This window comes from Medicago sativa, chromosome 4, assembly GCF_051527215.1.
Source record: "Medicago sativa cultivar Bolivia chromosome 4, Bolivia_mono, whole genome shotgun sequence".
NCBI lineage: Eukaryota > Viridiplantae > Streptophyta > Magnoliopsida > Fabales > Fabaceae > Medicago > Medicago sativa.
Window position 1 is genome coordinate 89,833,251 of NC_140752.1, and position 12,529 is coordinate 89,845,779.

At 34.8% G+C, this 12,529-nt stretch overlaps 2 protein-coding genes across 2 annotated transcripts; one reads left to right on the top strand and one right to left on the bottom strand.

The window, feature by feature from the left end:
- Nucleotides 1–2,517: 2,517 nt before the first annotated feature.
- LOC146933524 (seipin-2-like) lies at nucleotides 2,518–5,259 on the top strand. The gene is made up of 2 exons (XM_085705321.1): nucleotides 2,518–3,582; nucleotides 4,514–5,259. Exons 1-2 carry the CDS (start codon nucleotides 2,554–2,556, stop codon nucleotides 4,997–4,999), a joined length of 1,515 nt encoding a protein of 504 aa, XP_085561447.1. The 5' UTR covers nucleotides 2,518–2,553; the 3' UTR covers nucleotides 5,000–5,259.
- Nucleotides 5,260–6,553: 1,294 nt separating this feature from the next.
- On the bottom strand, nucleotides 6,554–9,266 carry LOC146933525 (nodulin-26-like). The gene is made up of 5 exons (XM_085705322.1): nucleotides 9,069–9,266; nucleotides 8,690–8,914; nucleotides 8,016–8,213; nucleotides 7,600–7,661; nucleotides 6,554–7,114 (listed from the first exon to the last, which is right to left on the bottom strand). The coding sequence occupies exons 1-5, from the start codon at nucleotides 9,183–9,185 to the stop codon at nucleotides 6,907–6,909; spliced, it is 810 nt and encodes a 269-aa protein (XP_085561448.1). The 5' UTR covers nucleotides 9,186–9,266; the 3' UTR covers nucleotides 6,554–6,906.
- Nucleotides 9,267–12,529: the final 3,263 nt, after the last annotated feature.

Below are 12,529 nucleotides of genomic sequence, written 5' to 3' on the forward strand. Positions count from 1 at the left end.
GCTTGCATCGTCAGCTTCATTTTCAAAACTTTAAGAAATTCCCCTCCATGTTACATATACACGAATGCATACCAATACCAATATAATTGAAAGAGCCAATTCATAGAAAAAATAAAAGAATGAGCGTAAAAAAACAAAAATAAAAAAAGAATTGTTACCTGCAGAAAGTGGTGCCGTAGGACTTACACTCTCCTGTCACTAATATAAGCAAAAATCTACTTTTTAGATACATTCAATTAATGATGTATGTGGTCTTTATTATATGTCACATACATCATTAATTAAATGTATCTAAAAAATGGATTTTTGCTTATATTAGTGACCGGATGGTGTAGTTATCATAGAAAAAGTGTAAAAGGGGAACTTGTTGTAAAGTGGTGGCAGAGAGATGCAATATTACTTAAGAAATTGAGAAGCTAGAAAGAGAAGGAAGGTTAAAGAGCAACGGTAACATGTGCTTGTATATTGATGCTGTCTTTTAATGGTATTGAATACAGCATTTCCTAATTTAATTAAGTTGACCAACTTCTCATTTTAATTGAGGTTAATTAAGTGGAACCCATTCATTTTATTGTTCCTTAACCGGTGCCCCGGGACACCGGATAGCATTGCCCTAAAGTTAAAACTAATATAGTAATATAAAACCTAGACAACTTTTATTTGGCTGCCTTATTTTTAATATGATTAACCAATGAGTTGAATGTCTTAATATAATATTATTTTCATGCAATGCATCGGACATGTTTGGTTCACACCAGTCACGCTTAAAACATGTCGAAGATGCATTCATTTGGAACCAATCACTCCAAATCATACAACAGTTAATATTGATGAATGCTAATAACACACTAACCACGTTATCATTGTTGAGGCGACGACTGGCTGTTCGATATTGAGTCAATGACCAAAAAAGGAAGCCAATAATTTCTTTCATTTTAGGAATTGATAACTTAGTAAAGATTGATAACCATGTTAATAGTATAGATAATTTAGTAAAGATTGATAACTGCGTGAATATTATTGAATTCGTTGATTAGGAATTGATACAATTACATGTATATATTCAGATTCCACTTGTGTACCATTAAGGTACTAATGCCCAATGGTATATACCATTGGTCAATTAAAGTGTGTCACCTACTAATGTTACTTTATAAATGCTTTATTTAATATATTTTTTTAAAGAGTGTGCCACATGACACATTCTAATTGGACAATGGTATATATCATTATGGTACACAAGTGCTATCCGTATATATACAATGTGTGAGCTGTGGAATTGGTGGGAAATAGCCAAACCAACTAACGGTGTCATAATCTAACCGGAAAGTTGATAGGGAGTATCATCCCCTCACCCTGAACTTATATTTTAGAAAGAAAAAAAAGGTGAAATACCTCTTTTGACCTTGTAAGTTTTAAATAGATCTTTATAACCTTTTTAATGATATATTTAAAACTTAAAAAATTTAAAGAATTAATCTGATATTTTTGTTAAACTTAAAAGATAAAAATGAATTAGAAAACTAATTATACTAACATATAATTGAGTCTTTACGTGACTAATTATAGCTAACTTGTGTCACAAGTAATTCATCCTAATACCCCCGATTTGGCTGGTGAAGAAGTTAGGTAGTTGGTTTATGGAAGAAGATGAAAAAAGATGTGCTTGTAATCTTTCATGAACTTTGTGACGATCAATGTCAATGCGCTTTGATTGTTCATGAAATATAGGACGGGAAGCAATGTGACATGCAAATTAACTATCACAATAGAGAAAAGGTGCAAGAGGTAAAAATAAGTTTGAACATAGGCGTGCCAACAAAACTCATATCAGTGGATACTCGCCCGAACCAAACTCAATTTGACTGGGTTTGAGTTTTACCCGATTTCACAACACGGATATGAGACGAGTAACAGGGATATAGGTACCCCCACCTTGAACCCATACCCGTCCCCGAATGTACAAAATCATTTTTTTAACCCTTTTATATAAATAGAAACCCAACTCTAAATCATTTTACTCACACGGTCAGAGTCTAAGTCTTTCAATGACACTCACTTCTTTTCTCTTTCCATATCTCACACTCTAGGTCTCTCTCTTCTCAATCATCATAGTCATTGATCGTCATAATCTCTTTACTAAATAATGTATTACAACATTGTGCTCAAAGCTGAAAAAATACTTTTATTTTTATTAAAAAATTATCCACCACGAAAATGGGAATGAGTCGGAGATGATATGCAACGTCTTTACCGACTGAACTAAACTCATGGGACACGCACCCTTTAGTTTCTTTAACATGAATAAAATGTTTATTTTAACATGAATGTTTTGTTTTGTCTTTTGTAATGTAATATTTATTTTTGAAATATACCTTTCTTTTCTAGAAGGCAAATTATGAATTCCATATTCTTTTTTCCCATGCTCTTCCTGCCCGTCAAAAAAAAAATATTCCTTTTTCCCACGCTCTATCCCTTTCTACTGTAAACCTTCGAAAATTCACAACCATTCAAACTAACTTCACATTCTTCATTTCAATTCAATTCAATTCAATGGACACAAACCCCCAAAACGACGACGTTTTCTTCGACGCCTTTCACCAATGCCCCTTCCATCATTGCTCCGCCAACGACGACCATACCATGCCGGAATCTCCTCCCTCCTCTTCCGGTCACCGCCACCTAGACACACAACCCTCTTCACCTTCCTCCGCCACTATCCGCCGTCGTTCAATTCGCCGCCGATCACCGGAAAATGAATTATCAGAAACCATTTCCAGTAGCGCCAATTCGACCAACGGTGATAAAATTAAGAGGCAAAATCCTTCAATTTTGAAGGAAAGTGAGAATTTTCCCGATAAAGGGAAAGTCGAAGAAGAGAGGAATGAGGAATCGACGTTAACTACAGCTACACATGATGAACCATTCGGTGATTCAGCTGACTCGTTGGGTGAACTCAACGATTCACCGTCGAATTCGCTTGATTATGCAACTGGATTAGTGATTAGAGCAATCATGTTTCAAATTAGGGTTTTCATTATGTTCGTGAAGTGTCCAATTTTATTGATGCTTTATACTTGTATGTTTTTTGTAGACCCATTTGGAACAATAAGAAAAGGGAGAGTTTTTTCTATGAGGGTATTGGATAGGGTTTCGTGTTGTGTTTGTGAGTTCATTGGTCCTTCAGCATTGGGATGGTTCAATGAACATAAGTCATTCTGGAATGTTGCATTTCGATGTGGGTGGGGATTTTTGTGGTCAATCTATGTTTGTTGTATTTTGTTTGCACTTTTGGTTTCAGCACTTTTGTTTAGTGGGTTTTTGGTGAAGGGTTTGGTGGAAAAGCCGTTTCAGATGAAACAAGTGTTGAATTTTGATTATACTAAACACAGTCCTGTTGCGTTTGTTCCTATAATATCGTGTTCTGGTGTTGGTGGTGATCGTCGTTTTGATGAGAGTGGCGACATTGGGGTTGATAGATGGGTGAATAAAAGGGTTATCCCTTCTAAACAGAAAGTGCACCTCACTGTTTCATTGTTAGTGCCTGAGTCAGGATACAACACTAAACTTGGTGTCTTTCAGGTACCTTACCTAGCTATAAGATTCATTTTAGTCTAAAGAACACTTTGCTTGACATGGTTTTATATTCTTTACCTTGTTATTATGATGTTTTACTTGCTCGACAATAAGACATGCTCTCTTTAGTATGAATGAGGAAGGTTATGATGATATTGCAGAGACTTTTGAAGGCGATTAATATGCTGTTTATGTCAAATAGTGTATGCTTTTGAAGATATTAATTCTATATGGCAACTTCAAAGGTTTGAGCGGTAATTTGGTGCTAGTTACAACTGGCAACTCCCAGTGTTATATTAATATTGTGTGCTTAAATAAGATGTTGTGTACATGATTTTAGAATTTCACAAATTAGTTTCCTTTGAAAGGAGGTGAAAGCACCCCTCTGTCATTTGAGTGCATGTTTGGATTAGTGGCTTGACAGAATCACCTTTTGTCACCGTGATTTTGGCAAAAGCTACACTTTGAAGCTTCAACAAAATCACGGTGCTATTGTGAGCTTGTCAAACTCACCGTTATTCAAAATATTAACTCACTTGAAAAGAATTCAACTGGATAATAGACCTATTCTCGGTTCCCTTTTTCAATGATGTATGCTAAATTGCTTTTGATGTGAAGGCTGTGTTGGTCTCTTGGAGATTGAGATGTTTAGTAATGCCTTTAACTGAAGTATTTCTTTGACATGTCATTTCTGTGTATCTGCTTTATTTCCTACCATTATGGTGTTGATGCTTTAAAATAACAGTTAGGTTTATTAAGCAAAGGGGATCAAATGTATTTGTGGATTGTTAATTAATCATGGTTTCTTTGAGTGTATATAGGCGTGTTCTATTAAAATTGTCATTTCCTGCTTAAGGAACTTGGATTACAATAAAAATTGCAGTTCATAGTTTCTTGTGGCTTGCTAATGAGTTATTCTTTGACTTGTTTTTTATAGATCAGGGTAGACTTCTTATCTTCTAATGGTAAAACAATTGGAAGTTCGAGACAACCTTGCATGTTAAGATTCAGAAGTGAGCCTATCCGCCTAATTACAACTTTCCTTAAGATTGTTCCTCTTCTTACTGGTTATATATCAGAGACCCAGACTCTGGATGCCAAGATGAGTGATTTTGTTGAAGGGGATGTTCCCACTTCATGCTTAAAAGTAACCCTTGAGCAGCGAGCAGAATATGTACCTGGTGCTGGTATTCCTCAAATATATGATTCATCTATATTTGTTGAATCAGAACTTCCTTTAATCAAGAGGATTTTGTGGTATTGGAAGATGAGTTTATTTATATGGATTGCAATGATGGCATTCGTGATGGAGCTGCTTTTTGTTCTAGTGTGTTGTTGGCCTATGATTATTCCTAGAACCAGGCAAAGGAGTGGTTCTGCTTGCAGTACAAGTACCCAAAACAATCTTCAGCCACAAAGTTGAGTCTAGTTCTTTTCCTAGTTCTTCTTACATGTAAATCCATGTTTTGTTTAGTGAGGGATCCTAACATAAATTCTTTTATTCTTCATATCTTTTTATTTTTTAAATTTCCTTCCCAATCACTCTGTACATGTTTAATTTCTCACTTATGTATAATATATCTAGACGCAAACTTGCATAATGTGCAGGTGTGCGTGTGATTTGTACTTCGGTATTCAATAGTTTTGATACCAAGAAAGAGAATAATGAATTGGTTTCACAAATTTCTTTGTACATGAAAAAATGAAAACAAAATGTAAGTTGTTTCTCTAAATTAGAAAGGTCATTCATGCAGTTTGAACATTATTTAAAGTACGTGTCTTGCTTGCCCTCTATATTTTATTCTCTAGTATTTCCACAATATTTAGTTTAACAGTATTCTTGTGCTAAACTTGATTAGCATGAATTCATTTCAAGATTTAAAATTGAATAATTATTTATTATTAATATTTTACATTATAAATAATTAGTATCAACATGTAACCCTTTATATTTGACAAAGAATTATGATGATATATCCCCAAAAACTCACATAGTTTCAAGAGCAAACACTAATGTCGGTGCTGAAAGTCATTGTTCAATGTGGAGTCTATATCTATGACCTTACTGTCTCTTCAAGTTCAATGGCTAATGAAAATTATAAAGGATGATAGTATTCATATATTTCTTGGCATCATATCCTTAATTATCCTTTTAGATCTTCTGCATTATTGCTTGGCTGCTTGCACTGCCATTCTTCTTGGTGGTGGAGTTGCAATAGAATGATACTTTAGGACATGTGCCTCGTGGTGATAGTTTCATGTCGTTCTCAATTTCAGAAAAAGTGTAGCTGACAACCGTAAATACTGTCAATAATACACTTGAAATTTGACAACTCGGTTGAGGAAAAGAAGGAATTTTGATTATTTTCTTACTTTACCATCACGTATTCAAGAGAAAATTAGAATTTTAAAAATTCTGCAACATGTCTAACCAAACAGTTGATTCATGGTTAAAGATTGGTGTTTGATTAATCAAACATGAACTAAATTAACCATTGGTGACTGTTTGACTTGACATTTTTCTTCATTGAAAAGGAAGAAAAGATTTCATTTACTTTCTATAACTGAACAGAGGAGTTCTTTACGGTTTTGTAACTTAAACCAAACATACAATCCATGTGATTCCAAAAATCTTTTTATGCAGCACATGTGACACAATTTAGGCATGGGAAAACTTTCCACATCCCTCAACATGAGTTGGGATGCACACACAAAAAATAACTCTGTGATGTCTTCAAGTACATTACACTTTAAAAAACATGTGAGTTTAACAGCTGAGATTTGAGAGGGTGAAAAGTAGTGTGACTTTAGCCATTTTCTGACTCATCCCCTTGACGGGCTAATGAACTTTCACAAGTTTGTCTGTCTCATGTCTTGAATGCCAACCAACATACTATATCCCATTAACCAAATTCAATAGGGACTTACTTTGATAAAACTACTCACTAGAACCACGTGAACCATATACTAAATATAGTAAAACTAAATACCACAATCAATCCATTAAATTAATATGAAGATAAACTTGGTAAAGCAGAATACAAGGAGACCAACATTTTATGCTTTATGATATACTACTACTATTAGTGTTATTTGCTACCATGTATACTATTAGTGATATTCTTCCTTCTACTTCATCCTTGATAAATAGTGATCTATAAAATTAAAATTTGAAAAGTTATTGCATCTTTAAATGACATTTCAAGGCAATTTGCTATAAAGCATATTGATTTCCCCTTGGAAGTATCCACGTTTAGATAAAAGTTAGAACATAACATGTGATATACCTAAGGGAAAATCAAACATGCTTTAAATCAACCAAAGTCAGCCCTATGGTTTTGCTGCTTTTAGGAAAGATGAGCTCTTGGTGATCTCGCGAACCGGCTTATCCGTGTACCGAATGACGTTATAAACCCATGCACCAGCCACAGCTCCAAGAATAGGAGACACCAAGTATATCCATATTCCTCTGTATTCACTGTGTAGAAAAGCAGGTCCTATACTTCTTGCTGGATTCATTGATGCGCCTGTGATTGGTCTGTCATATAAGAAATAATGTCATTAGAAATTTGCAGAATCATAAGGATTTACTTCATATACACTTTTAGAATAAATTGTTGATCAATCATAATCGTTAGATTATTAAAAGCATTTGATTTTTATCGTAAGTTTCTAAAGTAAAAAATATGATTGATTATCATTTGGTGACACTGATAGAATAAAACATTTTACACTAAAAGTGTATCAAAATTAAACTCAGCAAGTAACATAATACAGTGTTCTATTCTAAGTTTTTACTGCATCACATGATTTATTAATTTTTTTTTTTTTAAAATGGCATCACATGATCTTAACCATGAAGAGAAACATATAGTATTCTTCAAAAAAAAAGAAACATATAGTATGCTCCAAGAATAAATACTAAATCACACAAATGAGATCATGACTTGCTATCTGTTTCCAAATGGTGATGAACTACGTAAGCAAATGATAATATTGAATAATTTTGGGATAAGTTAATACCCTGCAAACATCACATTCAGAAGTACAGTAGATCCAACGGCAATCCCAGCCAACTCACCAATCTGCAAGTTTGAAAATAAAACGAATAAATAAAAGCCAATAAATAGAATGGTCTAAGAATTACAAATATTCAAATATGGTCGTTTTGTTTCGTATAAGCTTTGTCTTGTTATGTAAACTACTAGCTGCTAGCATTCTTCCAAATGATTCAAAACGTTACAACTATATATATTAAGACAACTAGTCAATTTAATTGCCTCTTTTTATATTAGAGTTTGAAAGATGATTAGCCAACCCCTATTTTGCTAAACACGTATTAAATCAAAATACTTTACACCAAAATAAGAGAGATGAAATTAGTTAATAACCAAATTAACAAGCAAGAAACAAAGCATTAGGATGAACAAACACGTTACCGCTCTATTATCAGTGGCAACTCCAGATATGATAAACATAAGGTAAAAAGTGATGATGAATTCAATCACAAAAGCTTGAAGGTCAGACCCAGCTGGAAGTGTTCCAACAAACTGATTATGTTTGCCGTTAAATATTAGTCTAAGAGTTCCACTTGCAAGTGTGGATCCAAAAACTTGAGCTGCTACATAAGCCGGTACCTATACAATAAATGGAAAGATTTATAGATAGTTAGCAAGGTTTTAAATAGAGGTCGCAGTGACGAGACATTATGGAGAATCACTGTTAAATACGATCAATGCGGCCTCAATTGCAATCATGTTGCAGTGTCGACAACATAAAAAATTATTATGTCGCTACCTAGATCACGATCGCAAACCTTTATTTAAAATCTGGTTGAGAGATAAGTTATCTTTCATTACAATATTTTTCTATCTACGTGTGTGTGAACACCCAATTTTTTATTTTATTCCCTATTCAATGAAATTGTGTGTTCACAATGTGCAATAATTGACATGATTTCTTTGGATATTATAAACTAATATGAAAAGGTCAAAATAAGTAAGAAAAAGAAATTCATTTTTCAAGCAAAGTAGGCTGTAGATCATGAACTAATTTGACCTCTAATTTCCTAACAAGTTTTGCCAAATAGTTGAAAAATGGTGAGTTTGGTCACCTGTTTCAAGGGAAATCTTTTGGTGCTAGCAAAAGCAATGGTAACTGCAGGATTGAAATGAGCACCAGAGATGTGACCAAGAGAGTAAACCAGCACCATCACAGCAAGTCCCCAAACAATTGAAATTCCAGGAAGTGTTACAACATTTTCATTGTTCTTGTTCACCAACACTGAAGCACAACCAGCAAATATCAAGAAATATGTGCCTATCACCTCAGCTACCAACTGCATAAATATTGTCACAATCCATGAAAAAAAGGTTTCAGATTTTAGCAGACATAACATAACAAAACCTTTAATAAATCAAATAGCAAATAAGTTATGAACAAACAAAACATTTGAACGTGTTTTTGAGACAAAAAGAACAAAAAGGATGCACCTTCTGCAAGAAAGAAGCAGTGGCATGAGAGGTTGAGTCTTCACTTGTGTTAGAGACAGCCTTGTTTACGTTTAAAACAATCTCATTGGTTGCATTGCTAGCTGAATTTTCTTCCATCACTGTTAGAGGAACAAGAAAATGGCTGATGAATTAACAATGAAACTTGTTTCCTTTGAGATGAGAAATACGATGGACCACACCAAACAATCTCTTTGATCCTATTTATAATATCTAGTTTTCGTAAAAAATTAAATTTGATCTTACAAGGTTGTTGAGAAGTACTATAATGCTTGAACGTGAGAAAATGACCTTTTTATAATATTCCTCTGATTTACGGTGGTGTATTGTATTAGAGAAGTAAATCAATATGATTGATACAGATGATGCACTTATATACAAGTCCTGTAGTATATTATATGATAACAATCCTATGACTATGAGGACCAGAGCTGGCCGTGACTGTACTACACTTAGCCTATATTAATTTGTAATTACACAATTAATTTCAATAATGATTTCCTACCATAATTGCAATATATTCTGAATAAACATTAATACGGTACTATCTTCTAAATAAAGGTTCAAAATTTGAAATAATTGATAAATTATATGTAGAAAAATTACTTTTTTGTTGTTTCAAGATAAAATTTTCGTTTTAAACTTTTTAATAAATGTATTTGTTAGTATTTCTCATAACTCAATTGGTTACTGCAATAAAACAGCGTTGCTATTTCAAGGTATTAAACATAGAAGAAAATGAACAGAAGAATGTAGATAGTGTTGGAACAAAATGTGTTTAACAATAAACCTTAAAGAGTTTTGATGATAACAAGGTATTAAAAATTGTAAATTGGATTAGCTAATATTTGTTCAAGTGTACAGGACCATAATTATAAAGTTACATCATCATTGGTTCTGAATGAGCAAATAAAGAGCTATGGAAACAACAAAAATTTGAAGCTTGGACGCTCCTGAAGGCAACTTGCTCCTGAAGAAAAAGCGCTCCTGAAGTCAAGCTGCTCCTGAAGAAATAGCGCTCCTGAAGTAAGCTGCTCTTGAAGAATAGTGCTCCTGAAGACAAGAGGTCCAGAAGTCACATCATCAGAAGCTGCATCATCAGAAGCTGCAGAAGTCATCTCATCAGAAGCTGCATCATCAGAAGCTGCATCATCAGAAGCTGCCTCATCAGAAGCCATTTCACCAGAAGCTGAATATCAACTGGATTTGCAAAGAATCAAGAATTGAAGAATTATCAATGCAAAAGCTGTCTATTGGATTCGAAAACACAAACAAAGGATTAGTGGAGTTTGCAACGGTCATTTCAAAGGTGTTTGAAGGCATGTGTTTGCAATTTGGACAAAAGCGTTGACATTGTACTTTGTACGAATTGTACAACCACGTTCTCCACTACTCTGTTTTGTGTCTGCACTTCAAGACAAGAAAACAGCTCCAGAATACGGTCTCGCCTGCATAGATGTTCCTTTGGATAAGGAATGGATTTCAAATTTGTTCTTCATAGGACAACAACCAAATCAGGCAAAAGATCATTGGTGAAAGATCAAGCTTCAACAACGACTCTTTGGTGTGCTGGCAATTTCACAACGTCTCTTTCACACCTCTATATAAAGGAGTGAAGACCTAGAGAATTGGTAATGCAAGAACGCTGAACGAAAGACTCACAAAGATTTTCACAAGTACCAAACCTCTGCTGAAATTGTTCTGCATTCACTTAGAATTTCTGTGTCTCAAAGTCATATCTTAGAAATTCTTAAGTCCATTGAGTCTGTATCTGATTTGTATTGTGAGCACCTCTGATTGTATATCAAGTGTTCAACCTTAAACAATTTTCTGTGTAATTTTGTTTAGTTAGGAAGTCTCTTGCAGTTGTGCTTGAGCAGGAAGTCTCTTGATTGTGTTCTTGAGCAAAGGAAGTCTCTTGCTTGTGTGCTTGAGCATTGGAAGTCTCTTGCTTGTGTGCTTGAGCATTTGTAATCAGATATTACTCATAGTGAAATCTCCTTGGAAGTGCAAGGGGGACTGGACTACTTCCGGATTGTGGAAGGAACCAGTATAATTGCTTTGTGTCGTTCTTCTTCTCTCTCTCTGTTTTATTCCGCTGCATTTAGATTCTGATTATCACTTCAGAAGCTGTCTCACTTAGCTTCTGATCAGTGTGTTCAGTTTTTAGGAGAAACGAAGAATTTTTCTAAAACACAATTCAACCCCCCTTCTTGTGTTTTTCTCACCTTCAATTGGTATCTAGAGCCTTGGTCTGTTGTGTATCACTTAACCGTGCAACAGTCAAAGATCTGAGAAAAACATGACTACTCCTCCTCCTGATGGTGATACTAGCTATAAAAATGTCTCACATGATTATAGTGATAGTAAGAAAACCAGTGTTGGAAAAGTTCCAAAGTTCAATGGAGATGCTGAAGAGTTCTCTTGGTGGAAGACCAATTTTTACAGTTACATCATGAGCCTAGATGAAGAATTGTGGGATATTCTGGAAGACGGCGTTGGTGGTTTAGTCCTTGATGAAGAAGGAGCTGCTGTGGATAGAAAGAAACATACTCCAGAACTGAGGAAACTTTACAAGAAGCATCATATTATCAGAGGAGCTCTTGTCACTGCCATACCCAAAGCAGAATACATGAAGATGAGTGACAAATCCACTGCTAAAGCTATGTTTGCTTCTCTCTGTTCAAATTATGAAGGGAGCAAGAAGGTCAAAGAAGCAAAGGCTCTCCTGCTTGTACATCAGTATGAGTTATTCAAAATGAAGGATGATGAAACTATTGAGGAGATGTACTCAAGGTTTCAAACCTTAGTTTCTGGTCTACAGATTCTAAAGAAGAGCTATGTTGCTTCTGATCATGTAAGCAAGATACTCAGAAGCTTACCTGCCAGATGGAGACCAAAAGTGACTGCCATTGAGGAAGCTAAAGATTTAAACACTTTAAGTGTCGAAGATCTTGTTAGTTCTCTCAAAGTTCATGAGTTAAGTCTTAATGAACATGAGTCTACTAAGAAGAGTAAATCAATAGCTCTTCCATCCAAAGGCAAGTCATCAAAAGCTCTCAAAGTGGTTGAATCTGAAGAGGAAGAACAGTCAAGTTCAGACTCTGAACCAGATGCTGCTGAAATGGCCATGCTCTCAAACAGACTTCAATATCTGGCCAAGAAGAACAGAAAGTTTCTCTCCAGAAGGGGTAACTCCAGATGCTCAAGGAAAGAAGATCAGAAGGGATGCTTCAACTGTAAGAAGCCAGGTCACTTCATTGCTGAATGCCCTGATCTTCAAAGAGAAAAGTCAAAGGACAAGTCAAAGAGGTCTACATTCAAACCAAGCAAATTCAAGAAGCAGATTAAGCAGAGTTTAATGGCAACCTGGGATGATTTGGGTAGTGAATCTGGATCTGATAAAGAGGAAGCTGATGAAGATGCAAAGGTAGCTGTTGGGT